This window comes from Prorops nasuta, unplaced genomic scaffold, assembly GCF_024137725.1.
Source record: "Prorops nasuta isolate Cenicafe-Biocafe unplaced genomic scaffold, Cenicafe_Pnas_1.2 PNAS00002, whole genome shotgun sequence".
NCBI classification, from domain to species: domain Eukaryota; kingdom Metazoa; phylum Arthropoda; class Insecta; order Hymenoptera; family Bethylidae; genus Prorops; species Prorops nasuta.
Window position 1 is genome coordinate 8384150 of NW_027116799.1, and position 18892 is coordinate 8403041.

The 18892-nt window shown below is 35.4% G+C and overlaps 4 protein-coding genes and 1 pseudogene across 8 annotated transcripts; 2 read left to right on the top strand and 3 right to left on the bottom strand.

Annotated features, from left to right (window-relative positions):
• Positions 1 to 1068: 1068 nt before the first annotated feature.
• On the top strand, positions 1069 to 3895 carry LOC136778101 (proclotting enzyme-like). Its single transcript, XM_066734713.1, has 6 exons — positions 1069 to 1247; positions 1967 to 2295; positions 2431 to 2924; positions 3059 to 3333; positions 3420 to 3565; positions 3673 to 3895. The coding sequence occupies exons 1-6, from the start codon at positions 1103 to 1105 to the stop codon at positions 3823 to 3825; spliced, it is 1542 nt and encodes a 513-aa protein (XP_066590810.1). The 5' UTR covers positions 1069 to 1102; the 3' UTR covers positions 3826 to 3895.
• Positions 3896 to 4069: 174 nt separating this feature from the next.
• gwl (serine/threonine-protein kinase greatwall) lies at positions 4070 to 7126 on the bottom strand. 4 transcript variants are annotated; one of them, XM_066734701.1, is made up of 6 exons: positions 7107 to 7126; positions 6717 to 7016; positions 6405 to 6641; positions 4868 to 6321; positions 4366 to 4793; positions 4070 to 4292 (listed from the first exon to the last, which is right to left on the bottom strand). In XM_066734701.1, exons 2-6 carry the CDS (start codon positions 6843 to 6845, stop codon positions 4246 to 4248), a joined length of 2295 nt encoding a protein of 764 aa, XP_066590798.1. In that variant the 5' UTR covers positions 6846 to 7016; positions 7107 to 7126; the 3' UTR covers positions 4070 to 4245. The 4 variants fall into 4 exon arrangements, with proteins under 4 accessions (XP_066590798.1, XP_066590794.1, XP_066590804.1 ...); XM_066734697.1 differs by having other exon boundaries at positions 6717 to 7107; XM_066734707.1 differs by having other exon boundaries at positions 6695 to 7107.
• A 119-nt stretch (positions 7127 to 7245) lies between these two features.
• On the top strand, positions 7246 to 9573 carry LOC136774904 (serine/threonine-protein kinase VRK1-like). Of its 2 annotated transcripts, none has more exons than XM_066729380.1 (8): positions 7246 to 7341; positions 7447 to 7630; positions 7724 to 7776; positions 7842 to 7911; positions 8003 to 8199; positions 8301 to 8514; positions 8589 to 9298; positions 9363 to 9573. In XM_066729380.1, the coding sequence occupies exons 2-8, from the start codon at positions 7471 to 7473 to the stop codon at positions 9474 to 9476; spliced, it is 1518 nt and encodes a 505-aa protein (XP_066585477.1). In that variant the 5' UTR covers positions 7246 to 7341; positions 7447 to 7470; the 3' UTR covers positions 9477 to 9573. The 2 variants fall into 2 exon arrangements, with proteins under 2 accessions (XP_066585477.1, XP_066585481.1); XM_066729384.1 differs by having other exon boundaries at positions 7250 to 7341; positions 7425 to 7630.
• Positions 9574 to 9616: 43 nt separating this feature from the next.
• On the bottom strand, positions 9617 to 13347 carry Clbn (Nuclear export mediator factor NEMF homolog Clbn). Its single transcript, XM_066729373.1, has 10 exons — positions 13212 to 13347; positions 12954 to 13125; positions 12689 to 12891; positions 11535 to 12616; positions 11238 to 11418; positions 10867 to 11162; positions 10652 to 10805; positions 10280 to 10577; positions 9958 to 10220; positions 9617 to 9882 (listed from the first exon to the last, which is right to left on the bottom strand). The coding sequence occupies exons 1-10, from the start codon at positions 13265 to 13267 to the stop codon at positions 9684 to 9686; spliced, it is 2904 nt and encodes a 967-aa protein (XP_066585470.1). The 5' UTR covers positions 13268 to 13347; the 3' UTR covers positions 9617 to 9683.
• A 753-nt stretch (positions 13348 to 14100) lies between these two features.
• LOC136777172 (transmembrane protein 138-like) lies at positions 14101 to 18610 on the bottom strand (annotated as a pseudogene).
• Positions 18611 to 18892: the final 282 nt, after the last annotated feature.

Genomic DNA, 18892 nt, shown 5'->3' on the forward strand with positions numbered 1-18892 from the left:
GATCAGACAGCGAGCAAGTTCATGGCCGTCCCTTACGTGCAACCTTCGCGACTTCTTCTCAAGGCCAAACCGAGGAATCGTGCTCTCTATGCAAATGCGTTCGCGCCCAAGATCACGCGACACTGGAGATTCAACAACGTAAAATCATTCTTCCTCTTCTTTTTTTTTCACTCTCCCTTCTCTTGTTATTTCAACAATCTGCAACTCTCGCTCGGATTACATCATTCCACTTGGTTGCATCGGAGCAGCAAAGAAAAGTCCTTTCTTCGACAAATTAATCCCATCGATCGACTCTTATACACGCACACACTCGAATTTTGCGATTATAAGAATCGTGGGAAACGGCGCGTTACGATATGTATCAAATATTCATGAATCAGTCATCGATCCCGACAAAGATCTATGAATCACCGAAATTTCGTTGATAATAACAATGGTGGGGAGACGCACAAATCTTATGGTATGCGTCATAACATAATAGAAACCAGTTGCCAGTGGAGGACCCGATATCTAGTCCCTTGTTAAATCAAAAAGAACCGCTATCAAACCACCTACGGCTTCTCATTATCATATACTGCAAGATCGACGTACTGACAATTCCCATACGTACCGTGTAATATTAGTATATACAGCGAGAGATGGCAAAAGTCCAGGTCGTTTTTGCGCGGATATTGAAAAATCTCAAGTTGCATAATGATATTTAACGTACGTACGACGGGGTCCAGTGGAGTAATGACAGTGGATGTGCATGTTATTGTGTTCGGGAAGGTATTTGTTAAGACGGAGAAATGTTATTTTGAGAGAGGGAGAGAGAGAGAGAGAGAGAGAGAGAGGAATCGGTACTCGGAGGATAGGAATACAAGATGCCTACTGGGGGCAGAGCGGCAAGTATCAAGGGGAGGGCGAGCCCGTTATAAGCTCGAGCCCCGGCTATTCAGCAGCTTAGCAGCTTAGTGCTGGTTCCAAGGTCCCTACCAAGACGCCGGTGGTAGTGACTGGTGAGTTTTGCGGCTCGCGTTTCAGTGATCGTTCAACCTCTCAACCACGTCGGACAGATCTAGTATTCCATCGCTCTAATCGCCTCGCGTCAGAGGCCATTAAGATGCACTGGAGAACAGCGTCGATAGCACTGCTTCTGACATGGATCAATATCTCATTGACATTGGTGGCTGGTGAGAGTGCGTCCGATGGCAAACCTCGCGAATTTTTCGTCGACTCTGTCGAGGATGACACGGAAATCATCGACGGTGAGTAATTTTACAATCATTCCATGTACGTCCAACGGAAGTCATCCAGGCTTATTTTTTCATTCGACCTCGCTTATATCCTACGTGCACACGTTTATTCTTGTGTCAGGCATTTTCAGGGTCAGCGAACTCACCAATTATACGCTATACTGCTGCCTTCTTCAAATTCTTTCGCACTCTGCGACGTCGTTTCGTTTCTCTCGATCGATTCAACCGCAGCTACGAAAAATGTCCCACCTCTTTTGTTCTCTTCCTTTCCTCAGCATCGATTCCGCGAGGATCTTATATTCGTCGTTCTCGCTGGAAATATTATCAAGCGCGGCTTCCAGTTCTACGATAAACCCACAGGCGAGAGTCCTCTTTTGTCGCGAGTTAACAGTGTCATAATTTTCGATATTCCGCTCGTGTAAGTGAAAAGAAACATCGGTCGTTATTCACGAGAGACCCACGCGTCGGTGTGTGTCGTTCTTTACCGGACATCATTAATGCACGTCCACTTACGTGCCGAAGTAAGTATTCCTGCGGAATAGTTAGTAAACATGACAACGTGCAGATATCAAAAGATGAGAGAAAGCTGATGGTGTATATATATATATATATATATATATAAGAACAAAAAAACACTTTTATATATGTATGACCAAATTGCAATCACAATATTATGTATAATTATTAAAAGTAAAATTTGACAGAGTAAAATTGATTTGATAAATTTCTAGCTGCGTTGGACTTTGATGAGGAGGAATCGAGAGAAGGCCGAGGTATCTTGTGGAACGGAGCCTCCAATCGTGGATCGTGCCTAACGTCGAAGGGTGAAGTTGGTCGCTGCACTACTTTCAAGGAATGCTATCCTTACTTCAAGATCCCTGACCTAGGAGCTCTCGATGGTTGGGTATTGGGCGTCTACGACACCTGCAGTTACATTCGTGATGACGGCGGTGCAGGATTTGGAATTTGTTGCTCCAATTTAAATCCCGTCAGTCCTCCGACTTCTCAACCCGGCGATGGATGCAATACAAATCCCACCGTGGAGGAGCCGCAAGCTGAGGTAAACAGCGATAAACAAAAGCATATACTGTTATAGAAGAATGGAAATGGAAGGTGTAAAGAATGGTCTTTCGTAGGCTACTTTAACAATCTGCTTTTTATCATCGGCTGTGACGATAATTTTGATTTGCCTCAGGTGGATGATGGAAAAAAGAAGGATCAAGAGAACTTGGCGGCCAAGCCAAGGCCACAACAACCAGGTACGTGGCCACCGCCATTGCCCACTCATTCGCCAGATAATACGATTCCACCATTGCCAACTCATCCACCGTATCCTGGAGCATCGACTGCTTCAACGTCGAAGCCTGTCACGAGTCCTCCTCCCAAGAGGCCACCTCTGGCGACTACATGGCCTACGAAGAAACCAGCTTGGTGGCCAGGAGCAACAACACCATCGAGTCCTCCATCCAAACCTGTACCTGTTGCCACTACCATGGCCACTGCTATTTACGTAGCGCAATGCGGTGCTAAAAACGGTAATCAGGACCAGGAACGTATCGTCGGTGGTCAAAACGCTGATCCTGGCGAGTGGCCTTGGATCGCTGCCCTCTTCAACGCTGGTCGACAGTTTTGCGGTGGATCTCTCATCGACGACAAACACATTCTCACTGCTGCCCACTGCGTTGCTCAGTAAGCATTTTAAATCAACTGCGAAAATCTAGACCGATCCACTTACTGCCGTTGTTTTTATTTTAACTAAACGTATCACGTACGATGATTTGAGTAACCGATCGATCAGTTTCTCACTTGTATTTTGCTTTCAGCATGAACTCTTGGGATGTGGCCAGATTAACGGTACGTCTAGGAGATTATAATATCAAAACGAACCACGAAGTACGCCATATAGAAAGACGAGTCAAACGAGTTGTAAGGCACAGAGGCTTCAATTCTCGTACTCTCTACAATGATGTTGCATTATTAACGCTCAATGAACCAGTTCCATTCACAGAACAAATTAGACCAATTTGTTTACCAAGTGGGTCGCAATTGTATTCTGGAAAAACAGCGACCGTCATTGGCTGGGGTTCCTTGAGAGAAAGTAAGAAACTTCCTTTAGTTTATTACAAAATTTCGACGAGATTTGTTCATTGTTGAAATTCACGCTTTGCTTTTGATTGTTCCAAGGTGGTCCTCAGCCAGCAGTTCTGCAGGAAGTTTCCATTCCAGTGTGGTCCAACAGCGAGTGCAAGATAAAATACGGTGCTGCAGCGCCTGGTGGAATTGTTGACAGTTTCCTCTGTGCTGGGCGAGCTGCTAAGGATTCGTGTTCGGTTAGCATTTTATTTTTAATTTATTAAAATCTAAAACTTACCACAATAGATTCTTTCATATCAACAATATAATTATGATTTTCATCTGTAACGTCAATCTTTTTCAGGGTGACAGTGGTGGACCGCTGATGGTGAACGACGGAAGATGGACGCAAGTTGGTATTGTTAGCTGGGGAATTGGCTGCGGCAAAGGGCAGTATCCAGGAGTTTATACAAGGGTCACACATTTCTTACCTTGGATTAATAAAAATCTTAAATAGAACAAATAGAAACATAAGTTTTTAGAAAATTAAGTGGTTTTTCCTTGATATATTTGACTTTTTTCATGTAAGTGAACTCAGCACCTACTCGAAACTAATTACGCTTATGCAAGTGCTATGCGCTTCTCAAATCTTGCAATACATGTACGAGAAAAGACGATGGTGATCGAACGATCTGTATTAAATACTTGACATATCATTTTTTATCAAAAAAATCTTTCCTTCTCTCGTACAAATTTCATAATTATAAACAGGCTGTTACCGAGAATAACAAATTATTTTATATTTCCTATACATACACGAGTATATAAAAAATACAATTAAACATGACAATAGTTCTTTCATTGTAGAAGTAAATCCTGCTCTGGAAAGCAGATCAGATTTTGTTTGTTTGTTTGTTTTTTTTTTATTTATTTTTAACTAAACGTCACAACTGCTGACGGTTAAATGCTGTAAAATGTTTCGGGCTGGAACGAAAGAAAAAATTATCAATGTGAATGTATTGACATTAGAGAAAGGTATCAACGATATAAGCGATACCTTGAAAATAACAAGTGTCGTAATTGTCATCAGGCTGAGGTATAAAAGGTGCTACCGCTTTTTGCGGCTCATCCCATGGGAAGTCTTTAAACATGGCCATAGATCTCACTTCCTTCGCGGAAGGACGAGCGGCTTGATCCGTAGTTAGAAGGGAATCTATGGCTTCAATAGCAGCGGACGACAAAGCCTCTTCGTTTTCTGGCCATGGAATATCCCTTGCTAGGATATTAGAGAACACAGCTTGCGGAGTTTCGTCATTGAAAGGCGGTATTCCAGTGCAGAATTCAAATAAACAAACACCAAGGGCCCACCAGTCAACCGCAGCTCCATGATTTTGGCGAAGCAACAATTCTGGTGCGAGATAATCGGGAGTTCCCCATATCCTCTCATCGGAGCGATTTTGTCCCCTTCTAACTGATTTTGGCGTTCTTCAAAATAATTATTGCGGATATAAGTACCGATGCTTAATTGAACTATGAAACATCATTAACGATATAAGTACCTGTAAGGATTGCAGCCGTTGCTTGACGTAGCTGGTGTTTTGATAGGAGAAATACCCTGAGGTGACCTATATTCAACATTCCCCGACTGTTCAGACCCAGCAGTCTGTGAAGAAGGCGGAGGTAAGTGAAATCGCGTTGCTTTAACTATAGCTAGTTTCTCTTCATCATATTTTTGCTCCTCTGTAGCTTTTTGGCATCTCTGTTTTGTGGATGATACCGGAGTACTGAAAGCCACTCGTCCACCCGAACCGTTCTCTTGTCCAACGGCAGCAATTAAATCTTTTCTAGTTAATTCGGATACAGTTTGCTGGTGGAGATTTCCATATGAAAACATTGTGCCCAAATTTTTCCTCTTTGGCGTTGAATCAACTTCCAGATCCATTAGGCATAATTCCCTTGTTAAACCGGTTCCTACCACGGCGCTTCCCCTTTTTCTTTTAGTGCCGCGGGCGTACGAATTTGTGCAGGTACTAAGAGGACTAGCGTGGAGAAGAGGCTGAGTGGATTGCTCGGCCTCAAGGGTGGATTCCTCTTCTTCCTCTTCTATGTGATCGCTCAAGTGATTAGTAGTATCGGTAGATGATGATTCACAAGTGTGATAACTGCCCGAGCTACTCTGAGTTTGCTCTTCTGTCTTGTTATTGTAAGAATCTTCTATGTGAGACGAGATTTCTCTAAGATCTTCCGCAGATTGAAATGGAGTAATACCGGATAGACGTGAATAATCACCGGACGTAGCTGAGGAGACAAGAGAATTCAGCGAGGAATGAGAGCCTTTATGACAAGTGTGCTGTAAAACTGGAAGAAGATTAACAGCAGGATTACTTCTATCGCTGGAGTCAAGCGAATTAGAATCACTGGTTGATTTTTGGCCAGAGCCAAATGATAAATGTGACGTTAGGGACAGGAGCTGTCCCGGCGTTCTTGTGCATAGACTTGGTGTACAATTTACCAAGTCGGATATTTCCAGATCTCTGTGACAGCTTGAAATTCTACTAAGTCCAAAATCTGTCAATTTTACATGTCCTTCTCGAGACAGAAGCATGTTGTCTGGTTTTAAATCTCTGTGAACTATACCATGGGAATGAAGATATTCCAAAGCTAAACAAACCTCAGCAGTGTAAAAGGCTGCCATAGATTCTTCCATATAGCCACAAAATCCTAGTAAACTTTTAAGATCTCCTCCCACCATATACTCCATTACTAAGTAAACACTACTAATTGATTGCAAGGAATAAAACAGTTGCACGCAATATGGGCTGCTTGTCAAAGCCAAAGCATTACGTTCTATTATCACTTGAGAGGCCATATTCTTATGGATCATTTCATTCTTCTTCATCACTTTAATCGCATATACAGTTTCAGGATTTGATTTTTTATGGCCCAAGAATACTTTTCCAAATGCTCCTCTACTTATAGGCTTTACTATCTTAAAATCGTGTATCTCTGGTACCTGAAATTTTGTATTATAATAAACAATTTGATAATACTTATTATACTCATAGTTGAGATAATTAAACGTAAATAGATATAAACCTTAGTTGTGGTTGGATTAACAATTTTAGAGATTGTATTAAAGATTGAGTTATCGATAGGTTTGTTTTCCAAATATTGTTGAGGAGTAGAGCTTTCCCTAGATGCTTCATGTTCAGTGTCTGTTTCATTGGGATCACTTATACAGACATTCAATCCATTGATTCGCTCATTTTCGATTGTGTTTGTTGCTGGCAAATCAATTGCCGCTCCTTCCATTTGAAAAATAATGTTAGTATCCTGTAAATGTTTCTGTAAATATTAATCATTTACACACATAGCATATCACCCACTTAGTTTAATTTAACTGTATACTTTGTTAACCAACAATATCATGTCATCATTCGTGCATAAAGAACGATTTATTTGACACTTATTAAGATAATCTAATATAATTACAACGGGTCTTTGACAGTCTTTGAATAAACAGTATAAAAATCTCATATATATATATATATAACCCTTATAATTCTTATAAACACGTTGCACAGGAGAAAAACACAACGAAGTGTTTTAAAGAGACCATGTTTACCAATTGCTGTTTAAAAGCAACGATGGATTATACTTGCTCTTTAATGCATTAAATATACATATTTATCATTGATATTTTTCAGTCTAGAAAAAATTATTTTTCGTATACTTTAAATTTTACACTGTCATAATAATTCTAATAATATAAAGTTTTATAATCATGACAACACTTACATTCACGAATATTATTATATTTTCTTGTCGTGGCTACATTGTTTTCGATTCCCGCTATTATATTTTTTTAAATGACCAACGGGCGGTCGGCGGTAGCGCCGGCAGCAAGCAGCGACAAATCGGAACACTCGGAACTCTGCATTCGGCAAGTAAAAGAAAAGGACGGCAAGATGTACAAGTAGTCCTGTCAGCTGATAGCTAATTTTGAGCTACTTTTTATATTTTATTATTTGCAGTAAGTGGAGAAAATTATCATCTAGTATTTTAACGTATATTGTGATCGATAGATCTTTAATTAGATTTTATTTTACGCAACAGATTAAATTATAATTTTGAATAGGAAAGACACATCTTTAACCTAACCATGTCGGGTAAAGCAACGAAGCCCCCTCGAAAAAAGGCAGCAAAACTCTATAAAATGCCTGATCCAATACCCTTAGGTGAAGTATTGTCTGATATGAAAAAAAAACAGTGGATTATTGGTAAATCTATTGGGCTTGGAGGCTTTGGTGAAATTTATGCTGGTACATGTTGTTACTATATTGAAATGTAAAATTGCATGCTCCATTTGTTCATTACAGTTTAATTCGCTAGAACTAATTCATTAATATTTACAGCTGCTGAATATACAGGAACTTCACCAAAAGACTACCCTTATGTTATAAAAATTGTAAGTAGTTAAGATATATAAAATTGAAACAAAATCATTCTTTTATAATTCAGTAAATTTTACAGGAGCCACATGGAAATGGGCCTCTATTTGTTGAAATGCATTTCTACATGCGAAATGCAAAACCTGATGACAGTAAGCTATAATTTTTATTTAACAATTCTAAGTTGTCTATATTGATTTATTAATGATAACACTTGTAATTATATGAACTAAATTATTTCAGTTGATACATGGAAACGAAAGCATAAACTTTCTGACTTGGGTATGCCACGTTATATTGGCTCTGGAAGTCATGAATGTAATAAAACAAAATATAGGTTTGTCGTTATGGAAAGATTTGGATGTGATTTATGGAAACTATTTATTGAAAATGATAAAAAATTCCCAGAACACACAGTGTATAAAATTGGCCTACAATTAGTAAGTTTCACTTTTACTTTTTATGATATAATAGTTGTTTCAGTAAATATTTAAGTTGATTGTTTTAAAATGATATGTTTAATTATTCAAAACCCTTCAAGTTAAATGTTTTAGAATATATACATGACAAGACGTATGTGCATGCAGATATAAAAGGTGCGAATTTACTCCAAGACCTGAAAAATCCAAATCAAGTATATCTAGTAGACTTTGGTCTGGCATCTCGCTATACAACAGAAACAAACTATAAGTTGGATCCAAGAAAGGCACATAATGGGACTATCGAATATACCAGTAGGGATGCTCATATGGGAGGTAAGAAAGATATATTGTAACTGTAAATATTAAAAATATTCCAAAATAATTGTTCTAAATTTCTTAATCTAAAGTGCCAACTATGCGTGGTGATATAGAAATTTTGGGTTACAATATGATACATTGGCTGTGTGGTTGCCTACCATGGGAAAAACATATTTCAGATTCAGTTACTGTTCAGAAAGAAAAGGAGAAAGCATTCGATAATATAGCTAGCTTTTTGGATAAATGTTTTTCTACATCTGTACCAAGTTCTATAAAGAAATATATGACACTTTTAGCCTCTATGAAATTTAGGGATACTCCTGATTACAATAAATTTAAAGCAATTTTAATTGATGGGCTAAAACAATTGGGACATAAACCTGATGGAAAGTTAGAGTTCAAATATTCCATAGGTTCTATCGGAGAAAAGAATGATATGAAAAAAGCCACGCCAAAACCATCAGTAAAGAAAACTGTTAAAAAGACAGTGACCTCTTCGAGAAAGAGTCCGCGCCTTAAGAGATCTCGCAGTCCAAGTCCAACAAAAGAAAATTCACTAGATACGAGCACGGTGGGTATAATCTTGGATAAGAAGCGCGGGAATGTTAAAGATCTTAAAAAAGTATTAGATAGTATTGAATCGGATGAAGAATATGATATTAAAATCGTAAAAAAGACAAAAATCAAACAGGCAGAAAGTAAAAGAGATGATAAGACTATAAAAAAAAACACTCCTGTAAAAAATAGTAGTAGGAAGGCAACAAAGAACAAGTACGAGGATTCCGATTCAGATCCAGAGGTAAGTGGGTAAAAATATGTTTTGTATAATGAGAAGTTTTCATTTAATGGCATTATTTTTTTAGATATTACCAAAAGGAACCAAATCCAGGATAACGAAAAACACAAAATCAGCTTCATCAGGGCAATTCGTAAGAAAAGCATTATGTGCATCCGATGACGATATATTCGATGATTAAGTTCTTGTATATTAGATTTCAAAGGCTGCATTGTTAACAAATAATATGTAATGAAAATATTTTATAGAACTGATGAAAATAAATTATTTTCCCACTACTAAAAATTAAAATTTGGGTTTTTAAACTTTTTAAGAATCATTAATGATTTAATAAGAAGTCTGTATATTTACATATTATACACAACCTTATAAAATAACATAGTTTAATTTACTTCTTTAATTTTTGTATTTGTGGTGCACTAATTTTAACTTTTCCAGGGATATTTCTAGCTATCGTTTCATCTTTTACTGCTTTCAACAAATCTTTCTCTCTGGAAGTTATGTCTTTATCCTTAAGGAATACAGCAACGACAGTTTTTGCCGCTTTTCCTCTCCTTCCTGTGCCAGGTGTTAGCTTTACTTTAAATCTGAAAGATTAAACGTTGTAGGAATATTTTTTAGAAATGCAAAATTATTAGAGTATTATAATTATTTGTACAAACTTGTAATTCAAAAGAGTGTTATAAGGAGCGATAACTGGTACAGCAAATAATAACTCATCTTCAGATAATGGCTTCCCTGTTAACTGACCAAGCATGTCAACCACAGGTCCGGGGCCTGTGTCTTCTTCATCAATATTATCTAATTGTTGAATATTTTGAGGAGGAACGTTTGGTCTGGGATTTCCTTTTTTCTTTCCCTGTTTTGGGCCGGACGGATCCTTATTTTTGATTTTTCTTTTATCCTCTTTAGCTGCACCTGCCGACTATCAAAAAATGGTAAGCACACTTTACCAAATTTAACAAATAGGATGAAATACTATACCTGTAAAATAGCCATAGATAATTTCCTATCCTCTTCATCCTGATCTTTATATTTTTCCTTCATCTTCTTCAATCTTCCTTTTTGACCTCTTTTCAATGCAGTTTGATCGTTTTTTTTTTCATTTTTCGCATTTTTTTCATCCATTTCACTTTTAAACTTAGCAGCTTCCTTTTCACCACCTTTTGATTTGTTAATACTTTTAACTATCACTGGTTTATCGTCACCAAGAAAAACAACGTTGTCCTCATCTGTTTCCAAAGATTTAAACAATTGTCCACCATCAACTTGAACTTTTAATCTATTTGTATAAAAAATAAAATTACTCTACATTAAAGTTACGGATTACAGAATGTTAAACTTTGAAGTGCTTACTTTGGACCAGTTAGATCTAGTTTAATTTGAGTGTCGGGGAAAAGTCGGCTATTTTCTTCACCGCTACTGTCATCATTGAAATTGGTTTCTTTTACAGTTTGTTCCGTATTATCCTCCTCTTGAATTGAACTTAATTTTTGTTCTGTCATTTCGTCTAAAAAAATTTTTTTAATAAAAATATTCAAAATAAATCATTTAATTTTCGAAATATTCACCTTCAGAATTTTCTTCTATCTCAATCTCCGTATCTCCATCAAGAAACTCTGTTGTTTCATTTTCTTCTTCTATAATCTTAACTTTTCTTTCGTCTTTATGCCGTTCTATAGAACTTTCTTCAAGTCGGAAAAGAAATCCCAATCCCATAACTAATTGGCAAGGAGGTAAATAATTCTTTTTTCCTCGAATCATAAAAGAACCAGTAGTTAAATATTCACCAGTCGGCGCAGTTTTGGACACTTGATCATGATGCACCCACCATGCCCCAGCTATTACTTTAGCTTCCCATGCTATACTAAAATTTATAATAACGCAAATCTCGTATAACATTTCTAATTAATAGTACTTTATTTTACATTTTCATGCATACCTGTAAGCAACTGCCATAATTCCTGCCTCGGCTAAACTTTTTGGAGGGACGGCAGCACCACCGGGGTTTTTAATAATAATAGAGCTAGCTCCAGTTAAGTCGGCATGAACGTATAGATCACCTGCCTTTAAGTACCTCTTAACAATTAACTCATTTTGCTGCTGATCTCTTCCACCAATAACTAAATAAAAGATATCATTAAATTCAATATAATATCCTTCAATTCTGTGTGTGTGTGTGTGTGTCTGTGTGTGTGTGTGTGTGTATGTGTATAGTCTTGTTTTCTTAATCATTTACCTAAATAGTTTTCAGAAGTAATGAACCAATAAAATTTTTCAAACCAATATGTCTTCCTAAGTTTATTAATACTATGAATAGCTTGTACTTCTTTGAGGGTTTGTTTAGTTTTCTTTTCTGCAGATTTTAGTGCTTTGTCTTGAGATTCTATTGTTTTCTGCTGTTTTTTAGCAGCAGACCTTTTTTGATTATAATATTTCCTGGCGTTAGCAAAAGCTGTATGTGCTAAATCAATGTCAATAACCATAGGTTTCAATTCTGCTTCTTCTTCATCGCTGTCTGCATATGGATCGCGTAACAGTAGCGATATGTGATTAGTTTCTAATTTTAATTGCTTTATTGCAGAAGCAACAGGATCCTCTCTACTGTGAGCTTCTTTGAGTAAACTTTGAATGTCGGACCATGACATTTGATTAGCGAGAGCACTTTGTATAGCTAATATTGCATTATCTACTAAAACTTGATTTCTTGTAATAAGCTCTGCTTTCTGCTTATCCAGCTCTTGTGTTTTCTCTAATGACATTAATCTTTGATCATGATCCTTTTTGACATTTTCTAGCTTCTTTAAAGCTTCTCTTTCTTGCTGTAAAGCTTTTAAATCTAATTTTTGTCCCTCCATTGTAGAAAAGTATTCATCTACAGCCATATCAAACGAATCAAATTCCTTGTATGGCATATCTTTAAATTGCTCGAACAAGATTGGATGAAAATCAATATTAGCAAAAATAAAGCCCATTGACCCATCCTGTAATGGTTTTGCTTCTTTTTTTTGAATTATGAAACCTTTCGAAACAATCTTTTTTGCTTCAATAAACATTTCATTTGCATTTTCTAGAGCTCTTAATAATCTTGGCATATCGTCAGTGACGCTAAAATCTTTACCAATTTTGCAACCTTGGGCTAAACTAGCTTTTAACAACACATGATCAATTATAGATGCACCAAATACCAAATTTGGATTTAAAACTTTTTTAAGGCTTTCTCCCACTTTAGCATTTTTTATGCACTCATAGATTATTTCTGCTGGAGGCATTGTAATTTTATGAGCTCGATCTGAAGGATACTTTTCTCTAACAGCAAATCTAAAAAATATACCTTAGTGGTTACCAACAAACATCAAGTTTTTATGTTTTGACAATACTGAACTTGATTACCTTATTTGATCTTGCTCTGTGTGTGGTCTTAATATATTGAGAATTGTCATTTCATAATCAGTAAGAACAATATTTCCTCTATCGTAAAGCTCTAATATTACATGATAAGCAGCTTCTCCAATACCAAACTGCAAATCTATTATTCGATCCACTCCAATTTGAGTTAAACTCTCCAAACGTTTATTTTTAAGATGTTTACGCATCTGTTTACAAAAATTTGATCATTAAGTTCTGTGTGATAAAATATCTATTTATTTTAACATACCTTCATTGAAAACCCTGATGGTGCTACATTTTTAGGCCATTCAAATGCAGTTGTATGAATTCTGTTACCAGACTCCAATAACAACACAGATTTTTCTTCGCTGCGTTGAAGTCTTATAAGATATGTACGATGATCTATATCATAAATTTGGTTAACTCTCATACCAACTAACCTATGAATGGATGGTAAAATTTGGATATAGTTTATCATCTAACCTATGTAAATAAAATTGTATTTGAATAAAATGAAAATATTTACCTCTGCAGTTCAGTAATTGAACATACAATATCGTATGAATTAAATCGAGTCTTCATTTTGTTTTATGATTTAAGTGAAATTGTTGGAGATCGGAGGTGTGTGATGTGAGCACTCCATTCAGTCCAGAGCAGGGGTGACAATCTTCATTGTGTTTGGATTACCCTGTACCCAGCGTTAGTATCGCCCCCGCTGTAATTCATGATGTTTTTTGGTACTAAACTGTATACGTGTGCACATGTGTTAGTATGAAACTAAGTGCTATCTGATGACTTCAGTTTACTTGCTATTTCCAATTTTTATTGATTGCAATGTGACGTATTCAATCGATTAAATGTCACTTTGAATTACTTCGCCATTTTTTATGAGCTGTCACTTTTTGCTCGACTTGATTTCAAAGCAAAATATTCGCCATTACCCGCCATTTCCCGCCATTGCCCGTATATTCCTGAAATATCCGCAGATTTCCAGTTTTTGAATTTTTGTGAAGGTATTTTTGTAGAATTAATTTTTTAAAATGCCAATTTTTAAATTGGATTAGGTATTATTTTTATTTGAAATGCATTCTATAATTGATGTATATGTGCGCATAAATGACTTAATTAAGTTTATGCATTTTGTGCGCCCATATTTTAGAATGCACATTTGAAGGGTTAACAATAACGTTCTATTTTATACAGGGTTATAGTTAACCTACTTCCTTCAGATATTATCTGAAATTTAATGCATTATTTTTTTATAATTAAAATACCTTTAGAGATTTTTTATTTGTCTAGCTGATATATGAATGAAATTGTTAAAAATTCAAATTGCTTTAAGTTGAAACTTGTTAATAAAATTGTAGGTTACACATTTTTAATGATTTTCATGTATTGCTGTGTTAGCTAATAAATAAAAATACTGATCTATTTTTCCTCGGAAATATTTTCTAAAATATATGTATGTATAATATAGGGTGTTCCATAATAATTATTGTACTCTAAAGCAAAGTGTCTTACAGGAGTCATTACAATTCGAGTGCAACATAATATATATGGTGATATGCTTGACCTTGGGAGATCATTTGGCAGCTATATGGAGGATAGCTTGACTATTGTGGAGATAAAGCGTGCTGGCTGACTGTGCTGAGTTAGTAGGCAACATGAGAATCTTAGGGTGAGTCCGACCAAAACTTGTAAGGTAAAATTTCACCATGTAGGATTGCCAATTTTTCGAAAATACGTATGCTGATTGGCTAATTCACAGCAAATTCGCAATCCTACATGATAAAATTTTACCTTACAGGTTTAGGTGGGACTCACCCTTAAGGTGGAAATATACTGACCGGCATGTATGGCATCCCTAGATGCATTTAGGAACTGCGTTATAGAAGCCGTAATCGGTAATTACTGCAAGTAAACTTCAAGTACCGAGAATTTATATTTTATGTGACACAAATAATAGAATTTCAGTACTTGCAGTTTACTTACAGTAATAAACGAACACAGCCAGACTCCCTCACCATCAGCAACTCAAGACGGAATAGAGTGTTTCTGCTTACACTTTTGATTAAAAAAACTTTACATTTTATTATTCAAAGTTTTTTAATTCAAAATGTATGCTAACTTGTGCTTTTACGTCTTGAGATATTGATGACATGAGCGGCCCTATAATGTGGTTCCTAAATGCATCAAGGAACGTTATACTATGTGCCGGTCAGTGTATTCGGCATGTGGAGGATATGGAGTGGCACGCCACACGCCGTGTATTCCACCTTCATGCTGTCTGTTGGTGATCGGAGATGTGTTGGTGTAGCGGTCTGGGATTCTTGGGCCGTCTCGCTCCAGCGCACTCTCCGTCTCTATTCCACACTCCCCACTTTAGCACAACACTGCCAGGTGGCCGTCTCGCGGAGCGTGTTTCTCACTAGTCAAATGTTGCTCGAGATGTACACAGTGGGAAATTGAATCGTGTGTGCTTTTAACTATAGTGTAGTATATCATTTTCCATGTTAAATTACAGAGTGAAACTAGCCGAACCACACACGATTCAATTTCCCACTGTGTACTTAAGCTCGCGAGCCGCGCCAGGTCGTGGCTCTCGACATCATAAGGAGCCAGGGCCCTGTCCCTTAAATTTTCAATTAACCCATCTACGTCACTCCACTTAGGATGCGTAGTTTACTCCTTTCCTTTTCCTAATTCCCATTTTAACTATACTTCGAATTTTCTCCGAAATCATACTGGGTCCTGGGTCAAATATCTCACAATAAATTAAATTTTGTATATGACTCTTATCATCTTGTTCAACATTCTTTTTCAAATTGATATACTCCAAGATATCCCATGCCACGGCTCTAAAAATAGAGTTATTTTCGACAATCCTATTTTTTTCTATCGTTTATGGAAAGTAGATTGCTAACAAAGCATTTTATTAATGGAACTATTCCATTTGATTCATTATTGTTTCCTTTAAAAATACTATTTTTTTAAGGAATTCGGCTAATATATATTCCGATTGTGACGCCAAATTCAATGAGAGCAGCACATTTTTTGGTCGTATTAACGATTTCTTCAATATTATTTCAATTCATGGTAAATAGGAGCTGAAATATTTTGGTTTATTAATATTATATCCTGTATATTTTAAATACTTTTGTTATTTTACCTGTTTCTTCTGTATTATTTTCTCTCATATTAGAGCCATGTCTTCTTGCTTGTCCTCGGTTTTCTACACATAGAAAAAAGTTTTTTATAAGCAGTAAAAAAATAAAATATATAGGGGAGATCGGAGTCAATTGTAACAAAATGTGAGTTTAATTTCTTCCGAGGATCCTACTCATATTAAAAATCTCAAAAAAATGGTGACATTTACTACATATACCTAGAATGCAATTATATTTTGAATGAAGTGATATTTTAACTAATTTATACGAAAACAATTAATACCCCATACAGAACACTTGACTAAATGTTGTCCTATAGACATTCATCATAAATAACTGTACGTATCTGATACAAATAATATTGTTGTTTTTCATTTATGTGTTTCCTTAAATTAAATTTTTCAGTTTCAGTCAATACAAAGTTGTAAATCATATCGGCAATCATTTATTCGTTATTTAAATTAGTAAGGCTACAATTAGAAAATATATCATTCATCAATGTAAAATAGCACTCAAATACTAATGAGTTGTAATTATTGTAATAATTATAATTTACCTCTCTGATGTATCAATGGTAATTTTCTCTACTACATTAGCCAGTCTCTGTATGTACTGTTCAGTTTCGTTTATCTCAGTCCATTTTATTTCTTCTTTTATAATATTATTTAAATAATTTTCTGTCGTATCTTGATTAACTTTAACAATTTGTTTAAATATTTCGTCAAACCTTCTGCGGCTATTATATTCCAATTTCCTTTTTTTTCATCAGATAAAGCAATGTGCTTTTTGTTCTTCTAATTCCATTAGTTTCTTTAAAATAATCATATGTTTAAAAATGTAATTATTTCACTATTTTAAATAGTAATTGCTTAAACCATTCTCTTTTAACTCGCTAAATTAAGAGGTTTAGCGATTCACCAACTTTCGCTTCTTCAAATTAATCGAGAGCTTCGCCAATTTGATCATTATACTTTGATTGCAATTTTTCAGTGTTATCTTTTTCATCAAATAACTTTTTAAAACCATGACCAGATTGTAATTCTTCCATTAATTTTGCATTTCTACTTTTCTTTTCATAAAGCTTTATCAGTGGAAAAGTACTTTTTTTAGAACATCTTAACATTTATTCCAAATAATTTAAATTAAAAGTCATTTACAGGCAGGTTTAACGATAATATGATTGTTATTACTAAAAGTCAAATATTAAAATTATTAGACTACTATGAGGGGCCATGCGGTAAAGGCATTAAAACCACCACCTATATTGTCCTATATTATTCGAATGAAATGTTTAGTACAAATAAGTGTTTGATCGTATGAAACGCATAATCTGTGAATATCTCTAACCGAAAACGATGACTGATTTAGATTTACATTCTTTTTACAGATCTTTAACAATATGTATAAAAGAACTGATTTCATTAACGTAACCATATACTTATAGATTCCAATTATTTCATATACCTTTTTTTATAATAAAATTATTTAAATGTGCAATCAAATTTTTAACCAATTTACATAAAAATATCTTTATGGAAGACTTAAATGTTTTTGAATCCATGTAGATCCTTCATAAAATCTTGGATCTCCTATCCTCAATAATGTTCTTTTAAAAATGTAGTAATAGAGAACTGCAACTGTAAATTAATCAATATTAGTAGTTGATGTTGTTGAGGTGACTGCAACTGACTGCATGTGTATGATTAAGCTTACCTGTTCTGTGAATAGAATAAAGAGCATGAAAACCTTTTGGCCTATAATGGATAAGTGGTGTAGATCAATGAATATTCATATGCCAAATATGTAAGCCAATACTTAAAATTACATAAGTAACACACAAAACTAAAGTCATGCAAAATCTGGCATATAATAATTGTATAAGGCCAGCCTAATAGTTAAGAAATATAAACACATGATATATTATTTTTAATTATTTACATGAACAAAAGAAGGAACATTTTTATTACATTGATTACCTGAAAAACATAGGTTGAAAAATATGCTACCAATAATACAGCTTAAGTGCCACAATCTGAGAGAAATCTTGTACCGTAGTATAAAAATACCTTGTAAATATTTTTTAAAGTTTCTATTGAATCTTAGGCAAAGCTTTAAATATAAACTTAACTTACACATAAAGGACAATTAAGTCAGTTGGATATGATCTACAAAAACTTGCAAATTAATTGACAAAAATATTAAATAATAAAATGAAATACTGTATTATTAGTATTACTAAATACTGTTTTGCAGTGAGAGTACCCATTTATTGTTTCTTTATTCGTTTAATCATTGATTAGAAAATCCGAATATAATTTAAAAAATTTTAACACAAATGAAAGACTTAATCAGTCGTATGGAGCACTAGAGTCAGATCCGAGTTGGCAGTTTTACAATACCCATACCGTAGGTCCCGTACTCAAATTATAACACCAATGTAACTAATAATTGCCATGACAACGGAATAGTTGCGTTTTTATGAATGGGCACTATAGTATGTATATAGGATGGTACCACATTTCTGCGGTTTGATTTATCCGATCTGAAGTTATCGTTTTTCTGCGATCTGTGTACCGATCCATGCAATTAGTTATATTCGACACCACATAGACGTGCCGCCTGGAACTTAGGCTCGAATTTATAAACCAAACTAAACTCGAATTTTAGCTTAGAAATTGCTTAAGACGAAGACCGAGCTTAGCACTGTATTGAAGGTTAAAATGAGACAATTGATCTTAGCTAAGACCGTGCTAAGCTTAAGTTTCGTTTATAAATTCGGTCCTTAAGAAAACAGACCCCCAGCAATTCTCATTAATACCAACTTCTCGCCGATGAATACTTTTGTACTGCTGCCAACTTTATTTTCATTTCCAGCAGCTGGCCAGTAATTTCCGAACACGCCCAGTGTCGAACCTAGAATCGTCGGTGGAGAATTTGCTAAAGGAGAAATTCCATTTCAGGTACTTATCACTATTTTAACCCTTTGAGACTCAGATTACTTCCATTTGTAACTTCCTAGTACAATTTGGTATTCTTACGT

Bases quoted from the DNA above. Each gene is read 5' to 3' on its own strand.
- gwl (XM_066734701.1), bottom strand. From the start codon at position 6,845: ATGAGATTTTTATACTGTTTATTCAAAGACTGTCAAAGACCCGTTGTA. The intron at 4,794-4,867 runs GTACTTATATCG...ATTATTTTGAAG, and splicing joins AACGGCTGCAATCCTTACAG to AACGCCAAAATCAGTTAGAA. The intron at 4,293-4,365 runs GTATCGCTTATA...CTTTCGTTCCAG, and splicing joins CGACACTTGTTATTTTCAAG to CCCGAAACATTTTACAGCAT.
- LOC136774904 (XM_066729380.1), top strand. From the start codon at position 7,471: ATGTCGGGTAAAGCAACGAAGCCCCCTCGAAAAAAGGCAGCAAAACTC. The intron at 7,631-7,723 runs GTACATGTTGTT...TAATATTTACAG, and splicing joins CTTTGGTGAAATTTATGCTG to CTGCTGAATATACAGGAACT. The intron at 8,515-8,588 runs GTAAGAAAGATA...CTTAATCTAAAG, and splicing joins TAGGGATGCTCATATGGGAG to TGCCAACTATGCGTGGTGAT.
- Clbn (XM_066729373.1), bottom strand. From the start codon at position 13,267: ATGAAGACTCGATTTAATTCATACGATATTGTATGTTCAATTACTGAA. The intron at 12,617-12,688 runs GTAATCAAGTTC...TATATTTTTTAG, and splicing joins ACAGAGCAAGATCAAATAAG to ATTTGCTGTTAGAGAAAAGT. The intron at 10,806-10,866 runs GTGAATATTTCG...AAATTTTTTTAG, and splicing joins GATAGAAGAAAATTCTGAAG to ACGAAATGACAGAACAAAAA.
- LOC136778101 (XM_066734713.1), top strand. From the start codon at position 1,103: ATGCACTGGAGAACAGCGTCGATAGCACTGCTTCTGACATGGATCAAT. The intron at 1,248-1,966 runs GTGAGTAATTTT...ATAAATTTCTAG, and splicing joins TGACACGGAAATCATCGACG to CTGCGTTGGACTTTGATGAG. The intron at 2,925-3,058 runs GTAAGCATTTTA...TTTTGCTTTCAG, and splicing joins GCTGCCCACTGCGTTGCTCA to CATGAACTCTTGGGATGTGG.